The sequence below is a fragment of the Cynocephalus volans genome, chromosome 13, assembly GCF_027409185.1.
Source record: "Cynocephalus volans isolate mCynVol1 chromosome 13, mCynVol1.pri, whole genome shotgun sequence".
Classification (NCBI taxonomy): Eukaryota; Metazoa; Chordata; class Mammalia; order Dermoptera; family Cynocephalidae; genus Cynocephalus; species Cynocephalus volans.
In genome coordinates, this window is record NC_084472.1 from 96,515,658 (window position 1) to 96,541,253 (window position 25,596).

At 34.5% G+C, this 25,596-nt stretch overlaps 1 protein-coding gene across 2 annotated transcripts in view; it reads left to right on the forward strand.

Annotated features, from left to right (window-relative positions):
• Positions 1 to 8,035: 8,035 nt before the first annotated feature.
• Positions 8,036 to 25,596, forward strand: part of MSR1 (macrophage scavenger receptor 1) — a 65,038-nt gene continuing 47,477 nt past the window's right edge. For both annotated transcript variants that reach the window (XM_063077460.1, XM_063077461.1), the window contains exons 1-4: positions 8,036 to 8,138; positions 10,514 to 10,627; positions 16,205 to 16,614; positions 19,880 to 20,066. In XM_063077460.1, coding sequence (XP_062933530.1) covers positions 8,036 to 8,138; positions 10,514 to 10,627; positions 16,205 to 16,614; positions 19,880 to 20,066 — 814 coding nt within the window. The remainder of the gene's footprint in view (positions 8,139 to 10,513; positions 10,628 to 16,204; positions 16,615 to 19,879; positions 20,067 to 25,596) is intronic.

Consider the following 25,596-nt stretch of genomic DNA (forward strand, 5'->3'; position numbering starts at 1 on the left):
TTGTTAAGAAAGATTTTCAACACACACAAGTGTCATTTCCTTTCTCCATGTACCAGATACTGAAATACTATGAAATAAAGATTTCAGGTCTCACATACAAAGAGAAGGAAGTGGATAAATCCTCACTGCCTTCTTCAGGACCAACGGTAAAAGCAGTTTATTTTAATGCGTTTTTCCAAAATTGCTTCTATTGATAGTATGTACCTACTCTGTGTGTGTGTGAGAGAGGGATATTTGATAGATATGTATATAAATGGTGAATAGTACCTAGTAGAATATTTTATTCTATCACTGATAATTTGGTTTGATTGTTTTCAAGAATAAAAAATAGAGATTTCTGCTGAGTTTTCCATGAGTAGAAAATGTATATATGTGTATAAATATACAGGAAATACACTAAATACTTTGTAGCTTGAAATGGCAAGATATTTTTGTCACATAATTGTGCAGATTTTGTTAAAAATATTGTCTTTATTCAAAGTATAATTTAACATGTTTAAGTTATTCTCCTTTCCTTACTTTTCAGATAACACTTTTGGCTTTAGCCTAATACCTTTTACTATCTTTACTTGCTCATATAGCAAATTTTGTCTGGGCATCTACTATACGTAGTTCATTCAACCAGATATGGGAAGGATACAAAGAATAAAATACAGTTTCTGCTTTCAGAAAGTTCATGATCTAAGGTATAGACCCAAATAAGCATAATACAATTTGAGCACTTAAAGTAGCATGAAAATGCTGTAGATATCTACGGAAATGTAAGAGAGGCCAAAATTACTTCAAGGAGAGAAAGAACTGTCAAAAAAAGAATCTTCATGGAAATGTTAGAATTTAGATTCATCTTGAAGAATGGGTAAGGTTTACACAGTTATAAATGGGGGTTGGTATTCTCACTGGCCATGTGAAAATAGTGATGGAAAAGTCACAGAACTGAGATTGTGACTGTGTTATGCAGTGACTGGGAGTTGTATGCAGTGGTTAGGAGCTGATATTCTGTAAGGACACTGCCTGCCTGCATTCAAATCCCAACTCCCCCACCCTAACTGTGTAACATTGACTAGTTACTTAAATATTTTAGGTCTTGATTTCCTAACCTGTGAAATTCAAAAAATTACTACTGTATACCTCCTGGAGTTTTCTGTGAGAATAACATAAAAAGAGCTACTAAAAAAAAAAAAATAGTGCTTTAAAATAATGGTGATCCATTTGCTAGTGACGGTTTTCGGTGTACCAGGTAATTTATGAAAATTATTTTTAATCCTCATAACAATTGTTTGATAGAGTAATCATATTTTACATCTATAAAGAAACTGCAATTCAAAGAAGTTAAAGTATTTGTGTAAGGTCACACAGCTAGATAATGGCACAGCCAATACTCAGATCTAGATTTCAGATTCAAAAATCGATGTTCTTTCTCCTTAAATCCCAAGGAATCAGGCAGAGCACGGAAGTTTCCATTTCCTACTAGAATCCCTCTTATAGGCAGATTCCTTAAGCTGAAAGCTGTGGATTTCACAAATACATTTTATACATATTTTCAAGTGTTCTTACAAAAAACAAAATTTTTATTTTTAAGTAATAAGAAAGGTTACAAGACTACCATTTACCCCAAATCTTAAAGATGAAATTGACCTTATTAATATGATGACAAATATAAATAGGGAATAGTCTTAGAAGCAAGAATATACATCAAATATGAAAAGACATATGGTAAATATTTATTACATATGAAGAGCTTATTCACACACACACATACATACAAAAAGAAAGCTCCCCTGGAGAGGTACAAGCACTGGATATGCACAAGCACTAACCCTAGAAGAAATATAAATAACAATTAGATAAAAATATCTCTTCTACACTAAGAATAAACAATGAAAATAAAAGCCACCTTGAAGTATCATTTAACTCTTATCAGAATCTAAATGATTATAAAAGAAATATTATGACCCAAATGGCGATGAATTTGGTTTAAAACTGCCATGCTTTTTGATATTTTCAAAATATATTTTTGAATATATTCCAGATATTTGACTGGAATATCTATAAATTTGTACGATCTTTTAAAAAAGCAGTCAGGTAGCAGATAACCAAGAAGTTAAAAATACGTTTTCTTTCACTTGGTAGTTCTGTAAACTTTTCACTCACTTTATAAAAAGCTGATATTACAGAAATGTCTTTCACTTCTCATGAGAATGTACTTTCAGTAGATTATATAAACTCAAACAATTTCACAATCCTTTTTCAGTGCATTGACATTTGGTAGGAAAAGTAACTTCATGTGAAATGACTTTTCCTCATAACTTTGGAAATGACTTTTAAAGGCACACTCGAACAGTGTGAGTTGTTCACTAGCTGCTAGCAGGCCTCACATGTGTATGTACTTCATGTTATTTAAAAAATGAGGAAGAAATAATCTGGTAATTCTAATAATAAATGACTTTGAGGCAAAGTCATATTAGAAATCTAAGAGGACATGTTAAGCAGTTGCATATACAAGTCTGGAGTTAGGGGAGGTCTGGGCAAGAGATAAAGATGGAAAAGGCCTCAGCCTTATAGATTGTTATTTAAAGCAGATTGTTATTTAAAGCAAGGAGGCTAGTGAGATCAGCCGAGGGAGTGAACAGAGAGAGAGAAAAGACAAGAACTGAGCCCTGGCACACTCCCATGTCAGAGACTGGGGAGATGAGGAGGAATACCTAGGAAAAAATAAAACTCCCCTCAATATACTATCTTAATGCAATCATCAGTATCTCTCCTCTCAACAGAAAAGCACAAACATGACCAGATTTCTAGTATGCACCCAAGACCTTTCATTTTCACGTGTTTACTTACTTACTGATCTCTCACGAGTCTGCGTCTGCCTCTTGCATTTCTCGCAGCAGGCTATGGATGTCCTTGCATGCCTTGAGAATCTTTTTCTATTCCACGACCCTGACCACTTCTTGTTTTCCTCTCATTGGGTCAAAAAGTTCTTCCTTGTCTTTAGTACTGGGCTCTCTTCTATTACTCACCCACTATATATGTTTGTTCTCAAGTATATGTCTCTCATATATTTTTCCTGAAAAAATATTTTCTACTCATTGATTTTTTTCTCCTATTCTTTGTTAAAGTGCTCTGTTTTGGTGCTTGTATGTCAGTGCTTTTAATTTCCTCCTTTATCTTAATGCTCTTGGATGTTTATCTTAATTGTCTACCCAAATGCCAATTGAGGAAGATAAAAATGAGCTGAAATTCAAAACTTGGGATAGAGTGGAAGGAAGGGATCCCAGGAAGTCAGGATTGCTGTGGGTCTTGTAAGTGAGGGTGGTCACAAAGCTTTGTCTTCTGATTTAAGTGACTGTGCTTTGCTAGCATGTGCCTGACTGTGTTATGTATTCTCCACTACACAATAAGTAGGTGATAATAACAATTGATTGTAATAATCAATAGATGATATAAAGGGATATCTAAATAGATGATATGACAACATTGAATATCTTAGAAAAAGAACATTAGGTTGATGCAGAAAATGTACCATTGTCATTAGTTGCATTAAAACAAGACAAAACAAAACAAAAACCCCTGAGATCTAAGCTGGATATATGGCTCGGTCAGCATATAGGTAGTAGTTCAAGCCATGAGATAAATGAGATTTCCAGAAAGACAATGCAGACGAAGAACAAAAGAAACTAACAACAGACAATGCCAGCAATTCGATGACAACACTATGATTAACTTAATCTTTTTTTTATGGAAAAAATATATACCAATATTTCATGCAGTTTATGATAAAACAACCCCTGCTGTACATTGCCTGAGAAAACAAACAGAACTTCCCATGGTGCAGTAGAGGAGCCAGAGGGGCGTATTTTTTATTCATCATCCCACTCGGAGAATTTAGTGATCATCTCCCTTCCAGCACCCTACCCCTGCCAAGGGTATAATAAGACCAAATGTGATCAATTAAGTTAAACCACTTATAAACATCAACCAGAGAGTTTTCTTTTACAAAGTTTTAATGTCTGTGCAAAGAAACCACAGTTTAAAATATGCTAATCCACAAAATATTTATTATCACCTCTTTAAGCCAGAAAAAAATAGATCAAAAGGTTGGCCAGTTAGCTCAGTTGGTTAGAGTGTGGTGGTATAACAAGGTCAAGGGTTCAGATCCCTACACCAGCCGGCTATCAAAAAAGAAAAGAAAAGAAAAGAAAAAAAAATCAAAGCTTAGAGGCTTAAAGAAAAACAAAATTTGAGCTTCATCTTTATTTCAGGGTGGAAGGATTAAAAACAAAATGTTTAATAGATAATATATGTTATGTCACTAGTCATATTAATCTAGGTCTCTAATGCCAAAGCGAAGAAATGATGTTTTACCTCATTTGTATAGGTAGTGACTACAGTATTATATTTTGAATAGGTTGCAAAAGCCAGATAGATTTGTGAGATCAAAAATTGAAAGAAGAAATTGATGGGCAGGATACTACCAGCTACCTGCCTTTCCAGACTCTTCTGCTGGCCTCACACCCAGAAGTCCTGCTTCCATGACTCTGATCCACTCTAAGTCCCCATGCTGCTCACCCTGCATCCCTTTTAACATGGTATTTTCTATCCTGGAGTAATCTTCTCGCCACAAAGTTCAACTCATTTTTAACACTCCAATAAAGTATCACCTTTTCTGTGTTCCTACTTGACTACCCACTTTCCCCAAAGAGTTAACCACTCTTGTCTGCACTGTGCTGGTACCTCATATGTGTATATATCACACTGTCAGGTGATTGTTTATAAAGATTTCACTCTTCCGAATTAGTGCATAAGATCTTCAGTGTTTGAGAATATTCCACACACATTAATCTTGGCATCTTGTTGACTTGCACAGTGCTTAACGTAATAAATTGATAAAATGACCTGATATCATGACTGAGCAAGTATTTGGATAAAAATAACATTTATGTTACTTTATTGAGGCCAAGATTAGATCACTGGATCATCCTTCTGCAATTGCCATTTTCTCTTCTCTTTAAAATGACAAAATATTTAAATTTTATTGTAAGAACCACGCATGTAGGCTTTCGTAATGATCTGTAATATATGCATTTAAAGGGCTAACAACACAGGGAGGGATTTGAGAGATATCCTTCAAAACAAATTGAGGAGTCTGTATGATTGCTGAAGCTCATGAAGATACCTCTTTTTTCCTGAAAACAAATGTTCATTAAAGGTGTGTTAGCGGTCAGATGGCTCAAGGCAAATATTGCAGAGTGCTGCAGCTCCTGTCTTTTCATCCACATTTAGGATGCATGTTGAGCGATGGTTCTCAAAGAGGGCTGGGTGTCTGGAAATACTTATGGAAGAGGTTTTTATGGCAGGAGGGGGGTTGCAGGAGGATTAGCGACACAATGATTATGAGACATTATTGACATTTAGAGGGTGACAACCAGGAGACAGCCCTAAATGAAAAAGAATTATCACAACCAAAAGACTGGCAATGTTTCCTTGAGAACTGCTGTGGGCTGCCGCCACTTGGGACTGACAGAATGAAAACAAATGCTGATTAGGGAACAGGCTACAGTGAGAGAAAGTGTCCCAACAGCATAACAGTCATCCAGGCCTCAGATTAGTTTCAGATTCAAGGAAGCTATCTAAAGAGTGAGAATGTAGACTAGAGAGGAAAGATAAAAAACTAAAACAAACTGATATATAAGACTAATGTCAGAAACAAATGAGATCATTCATTCATCAAATATTAAGTATGTTAATGTTCCAGGCTGCGTTAGGCTCTGGTGACACAATGTGGACAAAAGCAGACATGATCCCTGCCCTTCCATAACTCACAGTCTAGAGATCTTTATCAAATTCAAAAGGTTTTACTTTTTTGCATAAACATTCTTGATTGTAAGAGAATCTGAGAAGTTTGTTTTGTAATTAAATAAAAGCAGAGTCAGAATATCTCAAACATGAGGACCGGAGCTGTAGTCAAATGTGGAGAAGGGGCAGGTAGGCAGCCTGAAAGGAAAAGATTTCTGTACACCCCAGGAGTACATGTCCTTATGCTTTGTGAGCCCATCTTTCACAAACTGAGTTCAAAGTTAACAGCCTTGACCACACAGTCCCAATTGCTTTGAACTATAACTTCAAAATGAATTTAGCTAAGCTTTATTGTCATCTCAGTTTTTTAATTGTTTACTTGTTCATTTGTTTTGCTTGGTGAGTAAACCTGTTATCCAAATCTAACAATAGAGTAAATTAAAAGAGAGGAAATGGAAGGAGAGTCTGGATCTGAATGATCCAATTTGATTTCTTACAAGAGTCAATTTTCCCAGATAATTGTTTCTTTCTTTTGCTTTTTCTCTGCCTGAGTAGAAAGAGGATTAGGCCTTATATCCACCCCACTCCATCGCCTTCCCCCACAGTGGTCAAATTCTTTAAAGAACACAGTCCTTGGACGGATCAACATAGGATTTATGGAAACCAATTCTCAGAAATGATGCATGTAAAAAGATTGTCATTGGAAACTGCCAAAAAGAGAATCTCCCTAGTAATATTTTAAAAATCTATTGACAGGAGTTGGGTCATATCCTTCTGTGTCACTGTCTCTCCCCAAAGCAGGATGAATGTCTGCATATGAATAATTGCTCTTCATTTCCTGGATTGGATTTGAGTTTAGTGTCCTGGAGCTGCCAGCCAAGTCAGTTAAAACCGTGCTGTGATAAATACATAACTCAACATTAGAGGAAATCAGAAATGATCAAAAGATGTTAGTTTTATGCTAAATGTATCAATCAATGAACAACGAAAAAGACACACAAAAAGAAACACAATTTCTTTTCGTAGAAAATGTTCTTAAAACTTGTTAGGACAAATGAACAGATATGATGTTGATGGGGGAGGCGGAGAGGGAGGGAGAAAAGAGGAATTGGTTAAGGGACATGAAAATCAACTACATTGTATAATGATAAATTAAAATTAAATAAATAAAATCATGTTGCACACAACAACAACAACAACAAAAAGAAAGAACGAAAAAGAAAATGTTCTTAAAAATGTGGTTCTCAGACCAGCAACAGCACTATCTCTAGAGAACTTGCTGGAATTACAAATTCTCAACCCCCACCCCAGATATCAGAAACTCTGGGGGTGAGATCTGTCAAGATTTCAAATGATTCTGATACATGTTAAAGAGACATAGGCATACATGGTGTCATAGAATATAGATTGTGCTTAAAAAGATACAAGGATATATTTATGTTGCTGCCAATGTGTAATGAGAAAAGCCCTGAAAAGAAACAACGAAAAAGAAAGAGAAAAAAAAAAAAAAAACTAAGTTTTTCCTGTGGTTCCTAATCTAGTGACAAGACTGTTTTATCCTTCTAAAATGATTAACAGATGCCTTGGCAGAGAAAAACTAGCTCATGAAGCCATGTTTAAAATATTTGATCCAAGGGCTGGCCCGTGGCTCACTTGGGAGAGTGTGGTGCTGATAACACCAAGGCCACAGGTTCAAATCCCTATATAGGGATGGCCGGTTAGCTCACTTGGGGGAACATGGTGCTGACAACACCAAGTCAAGGGTTAAGATCCCCTTACCTGTCATGTTTTAAAAAAAATAAAAATAAATAAAATATTCAATCCAGAACCTCTGATAAAAGATAACAAGAAATATTTGTTCCAAATGTGCATAACTATTTGTTCTAAGGGAAATTATTTTTTCTTTTCAGCTAAATGGTTATTTTCTGTCACTTGGAAAATATTTTTTTAGCTAAGAAAGAAAAGCTACCTCTCTCCTCACACTCAAAAATCACACATCTACAAACACAGATATGTATTTAGGTTCCACATAAATCTGTCTTCTTATATTAAAATTAAAATTTATGGGTAAGTTTAATGCATTGCTATCAGTAACAGATAAATTTAACTAATTAACTGTACTTGGGGTTTTTTTTTGCCAAAACTGAATTTTAATTATAAGTTTCAATTTGAAGCATTATACAAAAGGTCCCTAGTGATTTCCTGTGTAATCAATGTATTTTTTCAGGTGTTTGATAGAAGTATGGAGCAGTTGGCTAGCTTTCCTGATCAAGAGGAGGACACCGATAGCTGTTCTGAATATGTGAAATTCGATGCACGCTCAATGACAGCCTTGCTTCCTATGAGTGAGTCAAAGGGGATGGGGTGCCCATCGAGGTTTTCTAAAAGTTATTTCCATGTACCAAAGTAAAATTTTTATATAAAAATTATAGGCTTGAGACTTACCTTAAATGTATATAGATGTTAAAATAACACTTACTTGATAAATAGATCTTCTCTCTTGAGAAGAAAATAAGCTGAAATTGAAGGAGGCATTGTATGCAATTAAATTAGTCCTCAGTATTGACTGAGTCCTCTGACTGCCCAGCCACAGTACTAGGTCCTGGTCCTAGCACCATGGTCCAAGCACTAGTGTTTGAAAATGTGGGTGGTTGGTGCTTGTATTTGTTTCCTAGAGCTGCTGTAACAAATTGCCATAAATTGAGTGGCTTAAAACAACAGACATTGATTTTCTCATAGTTCTGAAGTCCAGAAGTCTGAAATCAATGTGTCAGGAGGTCTGTGCACCTTTTTGAAGGCTCTGGGGAAGAATCCTTCCACACCTTTTCCTAGCTTCTGGTGGCTCCTGGCAGTTCTTAGCGTTCCTTGGCTTGTAGCTGTATCCCTCCAATCTCTGTCTCTTTCTTCGCGTGGCCTCCTTCCCTGTGTAATTATGTGTTTTTTCACTTATAAAGACATCTAATTATTGCATTAGAGACCACCCTTGTCCAGTATGATCTTAACTTGATTACATCTGCAAAGATCCTATTTCCAAATACCGTCACCTTCACAGGTGCTTGGGGTGAGGATATCAACATGTCTTTTTGGGGGACACAATTCAACCCACAGCAATGCTGAAGCAGATGTTTGTAGTTTATGACAAGAGCTCAGAAGTAGTAGTATTCAGCTGTATCTGGACAGGCTCATTTAAGGTAGTGGGACAGAACTGCTTGCAGTTCTACTAAGCCCTGAAAGATGAATAAACATCACCAAGGGGATGAGGTTGGGAAAGGGCAGTCAGAGAAACATTTCAGCTAGAGGAAGCAGCCTATGCAAAGTTAAAGGATCAAATATGAGCTCTTGCATAGGCAAACCTGGAATGTAGACCACAACCCTGGGCCTGGTGGATCTTGTGTGCTGGGCAAAGGATGGTGAGAGGATGTGGTACCAGTGAGACACAGGTAAAAAAGATATAGTAAAAGCTGCTAGAGACAGATGATGAGAGATCGAGTAGGGGGTGCAGAGGCTTTGGGAGCAGAGAAGACAACAGAAACATTTGAGAGCTACTTGAAAAACAGAATACACAGAATTTGTGATTGTAAATTAGATATTAAATTTCAGGCTTACTCAACTTGACAAACGGAATATCTTATCTTGCTTGTATTGTGGGTTGTTCTTTTTCATTTTCCTTCAATTTTCTTATCTTTTTCCTTCTTTTTTTTTTTTTCTTTACTTTTAAAATATTTTCTCTTCTTTTCCTCACAATCTTGTATAAAGCATTACTGAACAATGTCTAAATTTTGTTTTTAATTCATGAGTTTGAAACCTGAAGTTGTTATTGAGCAGTAAAAGCAATGGCCATAAAAAATAAATTTTTAATGTACATTTTATTCACCTATTCAAGGAAAGGACTTCCTCATTTACGGTACTAAGTTTTCCCTCTACACCGATTTTCCTCTACCACAATTAGCATGTCGTTATATGAATCACTGTTCTTTATAAATTCATAAGACTAAAAGGTGATTGTTATTAACATGTTTCAAAATATCCCGAGGATGGGCTTCATTGTTCCATTTCAAAGTTTAGTCAAAATGTAAATAACCTTGTTAATTTCATTTTTTGGTGATATTTTCACATTATATTTAAATCATAAGAGGTACCTAAATACAAAACTATTGAGTTGGAACTGGTAAAGAAAATTAATTTTGCATAATAGTCATTGAAAATAAATATTTCTGTAACTGTTAAAAATAGGAAAAATTCATAATTATATATTTACTTGAGAAATTTTATTTTCACACAAAATATATTTCCATGTGAAATGCATAGAATAAAATTTATGTTTGCATATGTCAGTTTCAATATGAAAATATACCATCTAATTCCAAAAAGAGAGACAATCACAACTTGAAGAGGGTAGAACTTTTTCATGAATGTTTAGTGAAAGGATAAGTAAATCAAATGTCCATAGTAGTACCCGCATTGACTTTTCCTGTGACTGTCCATTTTCTTTCTACTGGATAAATGACCTATTTTTTCTTTCCCCTTTGCTATTTCAGTAGGCTTGGTAGTAAGAATACGGGGAGTCTTCAAGAAGTTCATAGGAAGATTCATATTATCTTTTAATTCTATTTTTCCACAAACTTTTTGAAGTACTGTCCTATAATTGGAGATTACGAAAATTTTAAATAAGCGAGAAGATCAAGTTTTCTAACAATAGGTTGGGCTTTTGTTTTTTCAGATCCTAAAAATGGCCCTACCCTTCAGGAGAAACTGAAGTCCTTCAAAGCTGCCCTGATTGCCCTTTATCTTCTTGTATTTGCAGTTCTCATACCTATCACTGGAATAATGGCAGGTATAGTATTCCAGAATTTTGAACGTAGCAGTTTACCCTGTGAATTACTCATTGTAAGAGCAAAAAAGAAGCATTTAGTCTTTTGTATATTGAAGATTGATGAAGAAAACTTCATATGACAAAGGGTTCTTCAAATTTATTAAATTAAAAAATAAATTCTGCAAAGTTAACTGGAAACAAATAGATTTTTTTAATTAAAAAAAAGAGAGTGGAAAAAAGAGAGTAAGATAAAAATATAGATATATGAAAGTAAGATGGAAAGGATTAGACCATTTCAAAAATGTAATATCCTCTAAAGTCCTATATACTTCTAGCAGCAGGCCACAAATTTCATAAGTATCCTAGCTGCCAAGGTGCAGACATAAACATGATCATTTACATTAACAGTGCCTATAGTATAAATACAAGCCTGTTGTTCAGGAGAAGCTCTTCTACTTATAGTATTGACAAAAATATTCTTGTGAGTTTTCGAAGAGAGGAGACTTTGTAAAATAATGGCCTACAACTCAGTAATATCCTTACAGTTTATATGGTCACGTGTTTCATAGGGCTGTTGTTTAAAATATCTTTTAAAATAAACTGAGAGCATCCTCTCAAAGAAAAAAAAAATTAGGACAAGTTACTTGAGCTTAACGTGTTCTCCAGGTTAATATTTCTTTGGAGAGTCTGACTTGAATGGGGGATAGATTTGGGCATTTTCACAAGGCTGAATGGCATGCATATAACTCAAACAAGTAAATATTATTCCCCTCAGTGGCATTTTTGATGAAATTGAAGGATTTTGATTGGCATTTGAATTTCTATGCCTTGTAGCTCTTTCTAAACTTTCTGGCCATATGCTCTAATCAGATATACACTGGGAATAAGATAGGTTTTTATGTGCATACTAATCAGCTTGACAAGACAATACTCCTAAATACAAGGCCAACTTCCTCTGCTAAGGGGCAATCTAAGGGAATATTACAAGATAGAGCCAAAATTTTACTAAGAAAGAAAAGACATTGAAAACAGCAATAACAGTAGCTATCATTTTTGAGTATTTACCATGTTCGGTACTGGGCTATAAACTTTCCACAGATTATCTTAATACGATCTTACAGTTACTCTCTGAACAGCTACTATAATCATCCTCATTATCAACACAGAAAATAGTGGAGCTCCCTTCCATGACTTCTGAATCCTAACCTCTATGGTCTACAGTCTCCCAGTGAAATTGGGTTTTTGTAGCAAAATACGGCTGGCCAATCAAAAAGGCAATAGAACAGAGTTACCACAGAAACATATTTTCCAGAGGTAGACATTAACTCCTATTTTCACCATTAAAAACAAAGAGAAACAAAGATGCAACCATAACAACCAAACCAAACAAAGAAACACTGCAGCCATCTTAGTAAAAGGACCTGATATGTGTCTGGCGTTAAATAATCAACTTCCTGAGGAACGGAGATTGGCTGTATGTTGTTTACACATTTGCTTATCTGTAGTTTGAAATGCATGACTGAAGGATGTTTCATTGGTTGAGATCATTAACTATATATAAGCCACTTAGAATTTGGGTAAATCTCAGCACTTTTATACAAACCATGGCTTACAGAGCCAGCCCCTGGATGGCAGCTTTGATAAGCCCATGTATAACGCAGAGAGAAGTCTGAAAAGAAATCAGGATTCTAACCAAGTTCAAAATTCCTGGACTATTAGAAAATCCTACAAAGCCAACACCTTTGTTCTAGAGCTGACAATGATTGATTTGAAGTAATTTATTTACTAAAACTACAATGGTACCTAATAAGATTGACAGGAAACTGAAAATGTCTTATAAGTTCACATCAGTACCAAATTGATCAGAATTTGGAACAGAACTCACTGTGTCCATCATGCACTAATAATAAACAATTGATAACCCATTTGCAGCTTTAATTAGTTTGTAGATCAGAACATTTTTCAAAAAGGAACAAAAATGCAATACAAATCTCCACCTGATATCAAAAAATTACAAATATAGACAAAATGTATCCCTAAAATGATAGAAGATATACAGAATGATAGAAGTTACTCTGTTTTGGCAAATATGAATTGATGAGTGAAATAAAATATCATACATAAAAACTATTTAAATTCAAAGTGCCATTGTGCTGATAACACCAGCATCCAGGGTTTGATCCTTGTACTGGCCAGCTGCCAAAAACAAACAAACCAAAATTTAAAGTGCATTATATATTAAAAGATATTTTCTTAATTATAAAGTTCACTCCATTTGCTACCTTTTCTTAAAGAAGCTGCTGAATCATTGTCACAGCCTAACCACATAATACTGTCTCAAGACAATAATCTAGGATTAACATATACAAATTGTTACTGAAATTCTAAAAATTCTTTAGCACAAAATAATAAACACTTTGGGTAGGAAAAGAAACTACCAACATGAAAGAGTAAACATGGTCCATAAAATTAAATCTAACCCTGTCTCTGGGTCTTGGCACAGGACATGAATGTTTATATTCTTTCACATTTGAAATGGAGAGCCGCAAAATGCCATATCCTTAACAAAAATAAAAGAAATAAACTTTCGAAAGTATGAATTCTGGCATTTTTTATGTTGCTATATGGTAAAGAGTTAAACTTTTTTTAAAGTAAGGGTTAAACAAGTTTTCATTTAGGGTTGGAGGGAAAAAGCAACGTTGTGTTTTTAAATCTGTGAGCAAAATGTAACCTTTACTGTCAACACATGTTTAACTTCTCAGAATAAAAACTGTTGGCCACATGGCTTTTGTCAAATTAGGTCTTCTTTTTCCATATTGTGAAAAATATTCACTTTACTCGTATGAAATTAAATTTGTTTCCAGTGAAAGTAAAAATATTTGGTTGAGAAATTAGAGCAATGTGCCCAGCAAAATAAAGCACAGAGACTACTGTGCTCATCGGAACATCCAACTCCGGAAATATTTTTATACTACACAGTATTAATTCTGCATAGTTAACCAATATTGGGTATACAGATGCTAAGTTACAGTTATTGAATCCAAAATATCAATAGCAAAAAAACCTGAAACTTGTCAATGTTTATCATGTGCCAGGAGTTGGTCTAAGCACTTTACAAATAGTTCGCTTAATTATTTAAACACTGTCTGTTAGTACTCCATTTATACAGATGGTGAAATAGAAGCATTAACAGATTAAGTAATTTGTCTAATGTAACAGCTTATAAAGGACAGAGCCAGAATTACTAACCCAGGCAGTTTTACTCCAGAATCTAGATTCTCAACTGCTACCTAAAAAGCAGTAATCATAATAAAGAGAAAACTTTAAGAAATAATTTTGAAAAAATTGTTTATTTGGGTTTCTGATTATTTAAGTCAAAATCTATTCCCAATAAGTTTCTTATTCCCATAGTTACTCAGTGGTTTACACACAGTAGGTTCTTAATAAATAAATCAAAGTATTGATGAATGCACGAATGAGTAGCCATCCAAAACTTGCTCCCCACACGGAATTTAATAAATGTGATGAGAAATATGGTTTTATGTCTAATTTACTGATAAATTAAGAAATATAGAATAACAGACACTCAATATGGTCTCTGTTGTACATCACATCAAAATGTTATCACACATATTTCATTAATTCAAATACACTAATATTAAAAAATACAGCTGGGGAAAATATGAAATAATGCATTTTTTAATTGAAATTTAATTGCATGTATAGCATAATACTTATTTTCAATATAGTAACAGCTACAATAGCCACTGTCATCGAACAGCTTCTTGAAAGAAGGGTACTGAATACAGTGGACTCTATAACTAAGATAATATCTTGATGTGTAAGGCACTTTGGAGTTGAATTGAGTGTTTGTATGGGAGTCACATGCTTTATTTCATTCGCGCTCAACACCACTGCTGAGGTAATTATTACTTTTACCTGTTTGAGGAAACCTAAGCAAGGAGAAGATAAGTAATTTGCCCAGAGTAACCCCACTGGTAAGTGAGGAGGTGGAACTAGATTCCAGAGTCAGGCAGCCTGGTCCTGTGTAAATGCCAAGCTGTCGTTTATATAACTGGTATCCTAAGTTAGGGATAGAACTCAATGTTTTTCATGTGTTATCTCAGTTGACCCTCAAAAATCTGTAAAGCTGGTACTATTACCATATTATTTTTATTAAGAAAACCAACAGATTCAGGTGTAGCTGTATATAAAGACATATTTCTAGACCATATGAAGTTACTCTTTTTATTGCTCCGTAATTGTCAAGTAATGCAAATCTTATGCATTCAACCTAATACAAATGTGATTGATGTATGTAGATCAAATGTATATATAGATATATGGAAAAATAACAAAATCTCAACCACCACTGATTAATGATAAAATGGTGTTAAACACTTTATTCGTCGTGTATAATTATGCATTATTTTTATCTGCAAATTTAATGTTTATGTTTTTCATTGTTTTTGAAACTGTAAAACATACTGTTTTAGATCATTTCAGAAACATAATTAGGTTGTTTAGAAAACATATGCCTGTTTGAAAATTAGCAGCTCAATATGTTCCCGAAATACCATTTAATAGAATTTTTTTCGTCAGGAAATAATCACAAAATTGTTCATCAAAATATTGAACCTGTTACTGAAAACAGAAGCAAATTAAATGTAGATGTTTGTTTAAATAAATCTGGGAAATCCAGACACAGAATACAATGTAGTTATTCAATGATTTTTGTAGAAAAATATTAAATAACATGAAAAAAGTATTAATGATATAGCATTAAATTAAGAGTAGTTTCCAAATTAAATATAAAAAAGAATCCTTCTTTTATTATTGTAATAATACAATAGTGGAAACAGCCAGATTTGATATACATACATCAAAACGTTAGAGTTTAACCCAGGTTGGTGAGATTTATGATAAATTATTTTTTTCTTATTATTCCTATTTGCTAAATTTTCTGCTATGAATATATATTTTATAATAGGTAGAGAGGAGTCTTATAAACATATTTTTAAGATGAAAAAATTCATTTGCCCAAATTTCTGCTCCACCCACTGCGAGTTGAAAATGACAGTTCTTTGCTAGCTTAAGTGCTAAGACAAGGAGAGGAGCCAACAATTTATCTGTACAGTGAATGACAGTACTACTTCTGCTTTCACTATATGTTATTCTGGTCATCATCACAGTAGCTTACATATTTGAGATTCTTACTTTCGAAACTATATTAAGCATTATCTCATTTTATCCTAACAATAGTCCTGTGGAGTAGCATACGGTGCATTTTATAATTTATAAAATTTTCTCTAACTGGCAAATTCAATGGCCAGGAAGATTCATATAAGCAGAATTCAGAAAGAATGATGTAATCCTGGAATAAATTCTAAGGTAAAGTGGCAAAGGTACACTGTGTTTCTCAGCAAAATACTTAGTGTGGTTTACACATTGTATAATGAAATACTTACCTTAGGCTCGCATTCAAAATGTTGGAATGGAATGGAATTAAATAAATAGAATAGAATGATGTGGCATGAAATGGTGTATGCATTTAAATAGACAAGCCATGATGTGGTTTATTTTTACTTAAATACGCAGCTCACCTCCTGAAGTGGGAAACAAAGAATTCCACAGTTGATTCAATTAACACGAATTCTGTATCTCAAAGTCTCACGGGAAAAGGAAATGACAGTGAAGACGAAATGAGACTTCAAGATGTTATGGAACACGTGAGGAACATGGAGAAGAGAATTCGATATATTTCAGAGACTGAGGCCCATCTCCCAGATTTGGAGCATTTCCAGAATTTCACTGTGACAACTGGTCAAAGATTTGATGATGTTCTTCTCCAGCTAAGCACCTTGGTTTCCTCAGTCCAGGGACATGAGAATGCAATAGAGGAAATCGCCAAGTCCTTAACAAGTCTGAATACCACATTGCTTGATTTGCAGCTCAATGTAGAAACGCTAAATGGCAAAATCCAAGAGAATACATTGAAACAACAAGAGGTAAGAATTTTTGCATTGGAAGTTCACATGCTGGAATTGAATCCATCCAGATCCTATCTCCTTAGGCAGTCCAGGAAAGCAAAGGTGGCAAACACTGTTTCAGCATCATCCTATTTACCCTGATTCTTCTGGCAATCTTAGCAAAAGGTTTCCAATGGTTTTACCTAGTGCCTTCCCCAGACTCCCAGAAAAAGGGGGAATTTTTTTTCCCATTGGATATAGACTCTCTTAAGGTATTTTAATGTTTTAAATATTATTAAAGTGCCTTGTTAAACTCTCTAAACCAAGTATGATTCTTAGGTTATCTTAGTAGGTCTTGAGAGGTGGGCACTCTGCATTTGTGAATTTTTACAACAGACCCAGTATTTCTTCATCACCAAAGGAATGGAAATTTTATTTACACAAATATCCTACAAAGTCTAAATTTTAAAATAACTTATTTGCTGCTCTCAAGTAGTATACATAAATTTTTATGTGTACAAATAATTACATTTTGAATAATGTATACATTCTATCATTACAAGATCATCATGGGATCATAATGTGCAGTTATTATCATCATAGGATCAAATACACATTAAGTTGTCTACTACTATGCCAACCGTGATATTCATTAAACACTGAGAAATATAGCAATAAGAAAAGCATTGTTACGATCAAGCCGTAGAATGATCAGATATCCCTTTATACTACAGTCAAGAGAGCAAAACGTACTCTACACCAATTGTCAGCAAAGTTTCTTTGTAAAGGGCCAGATGGAAACATTTTAGGCTTTGGGGATCGTATGGTCTCTGTTATAACTATTTAGCGCTTCCACTGTAGTGCAAAAGCAGGCAGAGACAATATGTAGACCTGTAAGCAAAGTGATGATGCAATAAATATTTATTTACAAAAACAGACTGTGGGTTGAATTTGACCAAACGACCATGAGTTTCTGACCTCTGCCCTAGACTGTTCTGTAGCCAACCCTGGTTCAGATCTTCTGTGTTGATGAGAAAGAATTTAAGCAGCAAATAACTTATTTAAAAATTGCAATTTTTACTGAGTAATTAGAATTGTTTCTTTCCATGAAAAACATTTGACTAAAACTTCACTTCTCATGTGAAAAATAATTTTTATATTATAAAATAACTAAGACCCCTAACTAACGTGAAGCCTATAAAATTTCCATCATTTGCTAAGCAATGCTGGTGTCTCTGGAGGAGATTTTACTTGAATAGACCCATTCTTAGTTAATGAGGTTGTTTTCTGTATAGATACAATATTACACATTGTGATTTTTCTTTTAAATGGTCATCACTTATAGAACAAAGACAAGCCTCCAAAGTTATAGCATCACATGAAAACCAACTAAACTATTGACTAGAGAATAGACTAAACAGGTTAAGGAAAAATATCCCACATATTTATTACTTATGGGGTTCAATCATTCAGAACTTTTGAATTTTTACATGGTCTTGTGCTTAAGGTGCCAGAAGACAATGACATTACGGTTTAAAGGTGGTGATTCTGCTGGTGAACCTCATCTCTACACCAATTTTGATATTCTGTTTCTGTGCCATATCACTTTCAAAATCTATCACTGTTTCCACATTGATAATGAGTAACTACGCATATCAAATGGTATTGGGATATCAAGGACTTGGACTATGGGAAGGTTAGAGAAAATGCACAAAGAAGAAACTGTCCATAGGCTTGGGGAGTGTGGGAGAGAGAGGAGGCTAAAATGTTAGTTATAGGAGTAGCCTCTGATTAAGTTGGAGGGAAAAAGGGAGGGAAAAAATACTACTTTATGTAGAAACAGAGTCAGGGGGGCCATGAGATGGAGTGGGAGAGAGAGAAAATGGATAAGATGGAAGAAGAAAGACATGTTTGGTATCCATAGTGTGCCAAATCCAGCAGAGACCATAGAATGTCATTGACCCTGCATAACCAATGGAAGGCAGTAGAAATTTTGGACCTGTTTGAAGTAATAATTAATAAAATAATCAAAATGTGGTGATCGGTAGTCTGTTTAAGTTTGGATAAGATTGCACTTAGGTTTTGAAGGGAGTTCCAGCATTAGAAAATGAGGTACAAGGGATTGGTGGAACGTTCGAAGCTGTATATTCTTTTGACAACAGTAGTCCCTTGTAGTGATTTAGAAACTATGTCAGTGTCAGCGTATGTATGTGTGTTTGCCTATGTGTACATGTATGCACACACAGAAAAGCAGCATCGGGACTCTCATCCCCATTGCTTGAATAATTTGACTGCTTTTGGAATCCTTAATCCAGTACAGGAATAAGTAAATGAAATGAATGCCCGAATCAGTAAGTGCTGTTTGAGGAAAAGGCTTATAAGTAATACCAACATAATACTTATCAAGCAAAGACCAAACAGAGATTTTATAGAATATGGAAATCTGTCCTTGATGTTCATTACCACTGAGAATTAAGACATTAAAATTTGGTTATAGACATTTTAATTTGAAAGAAAAAAGGAAGAACATTGGTACCAAATGGAAGATGGGGTAGAATTTATCTCCATTGTTCATAGAAAGGACTGCAGGACTGCAAAATTAAATGCCTATTCCCAGCAGAGCCACTGGTGGTGGAGCGCAGAGGTTGTGCATGGATGCTGTATAGGATTTTTTTTTTTTTAATCGAATCCACTTTCCCTTCTCATAAAAATACACATAACATATGTACATGCTTAAAAAGCAAAATAATAACGAAGCCTCAAATATAGAGGTGACAAAAATTGAAAGTATTATTAATATGCTAGTTTGAGATTTTATTGAATTAGAAATCTATCCTTAACATTCATTATCCCTGAGAATTAAGATTCTAAAATTTGGTTATAGCTATAAAACAATTTTGTATGTAAGAACTGGAATTTGTTACCACTCTAAATAGAATATGAAGAAATTTCACTTCAGTAAATTAAAAACCACATGACAAGTTTTAAATTTTATTTTATTTTGAGCATTCCAACATCTATATATTTGGGAATAGAAGCATACCTTAGATATATTTAATTGATTATTATTGTTATTGGGGGGTGGGGCTTGGAGTGTGAAAATTCAGACTTTCAGTCAAAAGAGGAAATGCTTCACAATCAAAGAATTATTATTTTAAGTTTTCTAATTTCCATGTTCTATTCCATAAAATTCCTGTAATATTATATGTTTTTTAAAAACCTGAATTTCCAGGCCTTCTTGAACTTGAATGCTTGATAATTACATGTGTAACAAAAGCTATGGATGCTCACTTATATTTCACAGGAAATCAGTGAATTGAAGGAGCGTGTGCACAATGCATCAGCAGAAATTAAGTCTGTGAAAGAAGAACACGTGCATTTGGATCAGGAAATAAGAGGAGAAGTGAAAGTATTGAACAACATCACTAATGATCTAAGGCTGAAAGATTGGGAACACTCTCAGACATTGAGAAATATCACTCTAATTCAAGGTAAAGTGTCTCATCACTCCTCCAGAAAATATTATGTATTTTAAATGTACATCTACTGAAATTTACACAGAGATCTGGCATTTTAAATCCTATGGTTTGAAATAATCAGTTTTGAGCATACATTCATTACAAATACCTGGAGGAAGGAATCTTAAGATCAGATCAAGACGTGATGAGATAACAAGTAGCCCAGCATTCTCTACATTGAAGGGTATAAACAAATGAAATATCTCTTAAGATCTAATGAGTCTCTGATTGTTGAACATATTCTGTAATTACTAAAGACAAATACAACTTTTCTGTAAGTACAAAATTCTCTATATGCCCATAAATCAAGCTGGTTAATTCTGTTTTTCAAAAATTTCTGATTCTTTCTTACTTCTTACATGGCTGAATTATTAATGAGAATGGTCTTTGGACCTCTCCAAAATAAGGATGGATTGGTCAATTTCTTCTTCAGTTCCTGTTAGTAAGACATGATGAGTTGAATCTTACTGATTTTTTAATTAATATATATCATATATATTTTTAGTAGCTTTCAGTTATTTTTTTTGTAGCTATTTTCCTATATTTTACTTTCGACCTTTTGATATTGTTTACCTTTCAGTTTGTCTCTTGTAGTAAACACTTAACATTTTTACTTTTTAATGAAACCTGACCATCTCTTTTCAGTGTATTTACTTCTACCATCTTATTTTGTGCTGTTTTCCCCCACTTTGATTGATGTTTCTTTTTCTTTCCTTTTTTGCCACTTTGGATTGATGGAAATTTTTCTTTTCTTCAATTTTTCTTTCCACCAAAGTTACCAAAAACATTTTGCAAACTTACTTTTTTTGGAGGCTGCTTGGTACAGGGATGGGATCGAACCCCCGAACCTTGGTGTTATCCGTACCACATTCTAACCAACTGAGTTAACTTGACAGCCCCCGTAACGAGCACTAGACGACTTTCTTTCCTCTTAAAATTTTCTTCTCTTACATCTCCACTCCTTGTCTCTACTTAAAACCACCTTTTTTAGAGAGTATTTCCCCCTCAACCTCCCCCATGCTCATTTTCACTCCCCATCTCTCCATACCACTGTTTGCTTTAACTTCCTCATAATTACCACTATATGAAGTTATTTTATATACACATTTGCTTATTTCTTCATCATATATCTTCTCCACTAGAATGTGAGTTCTGTGAGATTGATTCTTGTCTCTCTTGTTTACCTTTGCATACCCAACACCTGTTAGAATATCTGGAATATAGTGAGTGAGCAATTATATAGGTGTCATAAGTGAATAAGTGACCCAAGCACTTCCCTCTTATCAAGTTACACTTGGTAATGGCAGAATCGCTCTTTCAGTTTTCCAGTCTGGACATTTAAATTATTTTTATTACATCTCTCAAGACCACCATCAGTTGTTATGTTCTGTTTTCTCTATTCCCTCGTCACTTATTCATATTCTGGTATGGACTGTTCTTACCACTACTGTGTCAGACTGCTGAAATTGTTCCCTGCCTCAAGCTTCCAGACTATAACCCTTTCTACACTCTTGTTAGAATGCAGCCTTCCTAAAGGGAAACCCTAGATTGCAAAGAGCATCTCTACTGCCTCTCACTAGACATACATTTCTCTCTGTTGTACTCAAGATCTTTTACAATGTGTCTCAACTACTTTTGGATGCTTCATTCCCTCCCTTGCCCCAAATATTTCAATATACCAAATATTTCAATCAATTTGACTATAATTCTAACATACCTAGTACTTTCCACATCCTGCCTCATGCCTTTTTCTTCAATTGAAATAATACACTTCTTCTACTTGTAGAAGATATCTTATCTATCATTCAGTGTCCATCTAAGATATTGCATAAAGCCTTCTCTGGTTCTACCAGTAGTAATGCCCGGCTGACATATATATCTTATTTGATACTGAATGTCATTCTCTCACAAAAGAAGTCTTAATATGATAGTCATACATTTGATACTGAATGTCATTCTCTCACAAAAGAAGTCTTAATCTGATAGTCATACTTAAGAGTTTTTCATAGTGTCTTCTAGTAAAATGTTAACACTTCTGGACACAAGTTTCTTAAAATGAGGGTCTGGTCTTTATATTCCTTGTAGCACATAGCCATGAAATAAATTTTTAATAAATATTTATTAAACTATAACCCAAGAGAAACATATTGAATAAACTAATGAGTGCTTTCTCATGTGTTGGCTGTAGGATCAGGATCAATACTCTGTGTTTCCCCTTTCCTCATCTTTACTATTGCTAAATAATAATGCAAATAAACTAAATAAATATTTCTAATACATTTCTCAAGTAATTGCAATAACTAGAGTTGAAAGGACTAAATGCAATTTCATTGTTGAAATGGTGAAGTAGAGTTTGGTGGAGAGTTGGGGATTACACAATTTAAAGCAACCAAGGGGTAAACATTTGAGGAAGTTAAGAGAAGTATCATGTGATATGACTCAGTGCTGAGAAAAGATAATATGATGTTTATTTGGAAGATTTGAAGAGATATTTGCTTTCCTGGATCTAAAAGCACCAAAAAAGATATTTTATCTTTATCGTAGGGAAGAGGAAAAAACAAGCAATTGATGAAATTTGGATTTGGAGTTCTGCACAATTATTTGGGATTTTTGAAATGGATTGTGTCTTTAGCCACTATGTAAAGGGAAAAATTAGCTCAGGAAAAAATGGAAGAACTGATGGCCAAAAATGAAGTCAATTAGGTTTGGAATAGTATAGCATAGGATGTCAGGAAGGAGGTGTTCTAGTTCTGATTTTACCCAACTAGCTTTAAGATGTTGCAAAACTCACTCTCTGATACTCCGTAAATATGAGGGTACTTTAAAAGTTCATGGAAAGATTCGTATTATCTTTTAATTCTATTTTTCCACATACTTATCTAAATCAGTGATTATGAAAACTGGGGGGGGGGGCGGATAGAGGTTTAAGTAGCAATAGTCTAGAATATTTGGCATATTTTTATGATAATCTGAATATGAGGCAAGATTGAAAAAGAAGTAGAAAATTAATTATGATAATTATCATAATGAATAGGACATGGATGAGCAGAGCTCTGGAAATTTAGGCAGATATTATTAGTACTATGTTATCATCTGAGGATTTTAAATAATGTGATATGCCTGGGCTTGCTTTTCCAGTAATCTGGGTATTTTTGATCTATCATATTTCTGATTACGAAGTATTGTAAATCAGTACATTTCTTGTGGCTATGTAGAAACCTTAGTTTTTCTTTTTCTAAAAAATAATCTTAGGGGAAGCAAAATAGAATTCAGGTATTTTATAGAGGTAACTGTTTATAGCAGTTTATTGCCATAGCATTTATGAATTATTCCTGTAACTTTGTAATTAGAAGATATTAAAGATGAGGGAAAACAGTGTGGACTCTTATGGCTTCTTGAACTAAAGCAAATTATTCATTTTGGCCAATAGTAATCCAGTTTCCTCTGACATACGTCAGCAAGGGAGCAGACAAGTAACATTATGTCCATTTACTGATGCACAGAGGCAGTTATTGATATGATTATGAAACAGGAGCTTGAAAAGGCTAAATAGTAACTAAGAACAAAGGTGACTGCAATAGGCGCTAAGTCTCCTGACTTAAAGTTCTTCATTCTTTTGTTCCATAACGTGGCAGAATAGATTACTACATTTCTTTCCAGTTGATGGAGACATAAAACAGACTCTTATTTGAAAAAAAAAAAAGAAAGAAAGAAAGAAAGAAAAAGCCAACACCAAAAGAAATAGGAGGGTGAAATAGACAAAATTCATTCAGACCAGATAAAAAAAACTCTAGCAATAGTCCAGCTGTAGGATGAAGAGGACGTGACCTACAACTCTAACGGGGATGAGGTGGAGACCAGCCTGGAAGGCAGCTGGATAGCATTATGTTGATAATGTTCTCAGAAGGTCTACACCAGAAGCTAATTGTACAGTGATATATATAATCTGTTTAATTTCATCCCCCCAAAGTATCTAAAAGGCACTTAGAACATTTATTGAGATCCTTCCCACATTTTGTTGGAGGCAGTGAAAGAGATATAACAAGATATAAAAATGAAACTTCTAATAGGTAAGGTAATTGTTACATGAAGAATAGAAGACGAATAAAAATGTAACACTCAACACACTTAATTAGAAATATTTAAGGCAAGCCTTTACCTGGTTTTCTTACTCTAAGATTCAGACACCAGTTATTTGTATTTTTATATATATATAAATACACAGAGAAGGATCTTTAACTCCAAATTTTATAAAACAACACAGGTACGTTTGCTGTGACTGAACTAATTCCCCAAAATGAAAGCTGTATAGTTTCCATAGTTACATGCAAAATAATAGAAAGGAGGGTCAGTAATTACGAAAGAATTCCGTTTCTTACTTACCAAAGAAATGGCAAGATTCAATCTCAAGGCTAAAAAGCCTTGACCTAATCTGTGTGTCCCTCGTTTCTGGTCTCAATCATTCTAGTTTTTGCTGAAATGTCTGTGTATTGCTTTAGATCTCTAATTACTAAGTCAAAGTCTGTGTTTATGCACTTTTTCTCAAAACACCATCTTTCAACACTGTGGATTTGCTTCCCTTTAATTTGCTCAACAAAATTCAGGCAGCAAATTGACTCTTTCAGTCCTTGGCTGTCCTTGGGCTGTGTATGTGCCCAAACCCTCGCAATTGAAAGTGCCCCTTTTAAAACGTTGCTATTTCACTATTCTGTAGTATGTCTATGTTTGTTTCTTCCTTTTGGAGTTGAAAGACAATTAAGCATCTGCTTTAAATGAAGGGAAGAATACTTGTCCTGTGCAGTCCATGTGGAAGAGGGAATGCTGGTAGGATTACCTTGAAGTTCTAAAGAGGTACTCAGCGCAGTCATTCTCAAGAGGTGATCACGAGTTATCTGTTTTGCTGGACGCAGAAAGTTCAAATGACTAAACTAATGTTGTTCAACCTCAGCCCTCAGGAGCCACCTGGGAAATGGTGAAGCTAAGCGCTCAAAATTTTCCCTGCAAGCTCTCCCCATCTTATTTTATAATACCTGTACCCATCTAGGGATTCTACTTATTTTATAATATCTGTACGCATCTAGGGATTTTACTTGAAAAAGGACTCCACTGCTCATTCTCACCTTCCTGCCTTTCCCCACGTCTCTCTCATTTCCCCAGAATTCTCTTTTTTCTCATTCAACCCATTCTTCAAAATACCCTCCTGTCCTACTCCCTCATTAAAGTCCTCGTCCACCCCTGCCACTCAGGCTGGTCTCCATCTCTCTGACAAATATCTGAGTTTATGGTCAGTTCTAACAGTATGCTTTTTGGTTATTTACCATGTGTGGATTTTTGTTTCCCTTGAGGGTATCCAAATGTCTTATAAGTCCTTCCTTATACACTTTTCACACAGTATCGAGCTCAATATAGTGAAATCTGACGAGTATATGCACAATACTAATGTGGCTTTGTGCCAATGTTGTATTTTTTCTCTGACCCCAGGTTCTTAGAAACTAGAAGACTG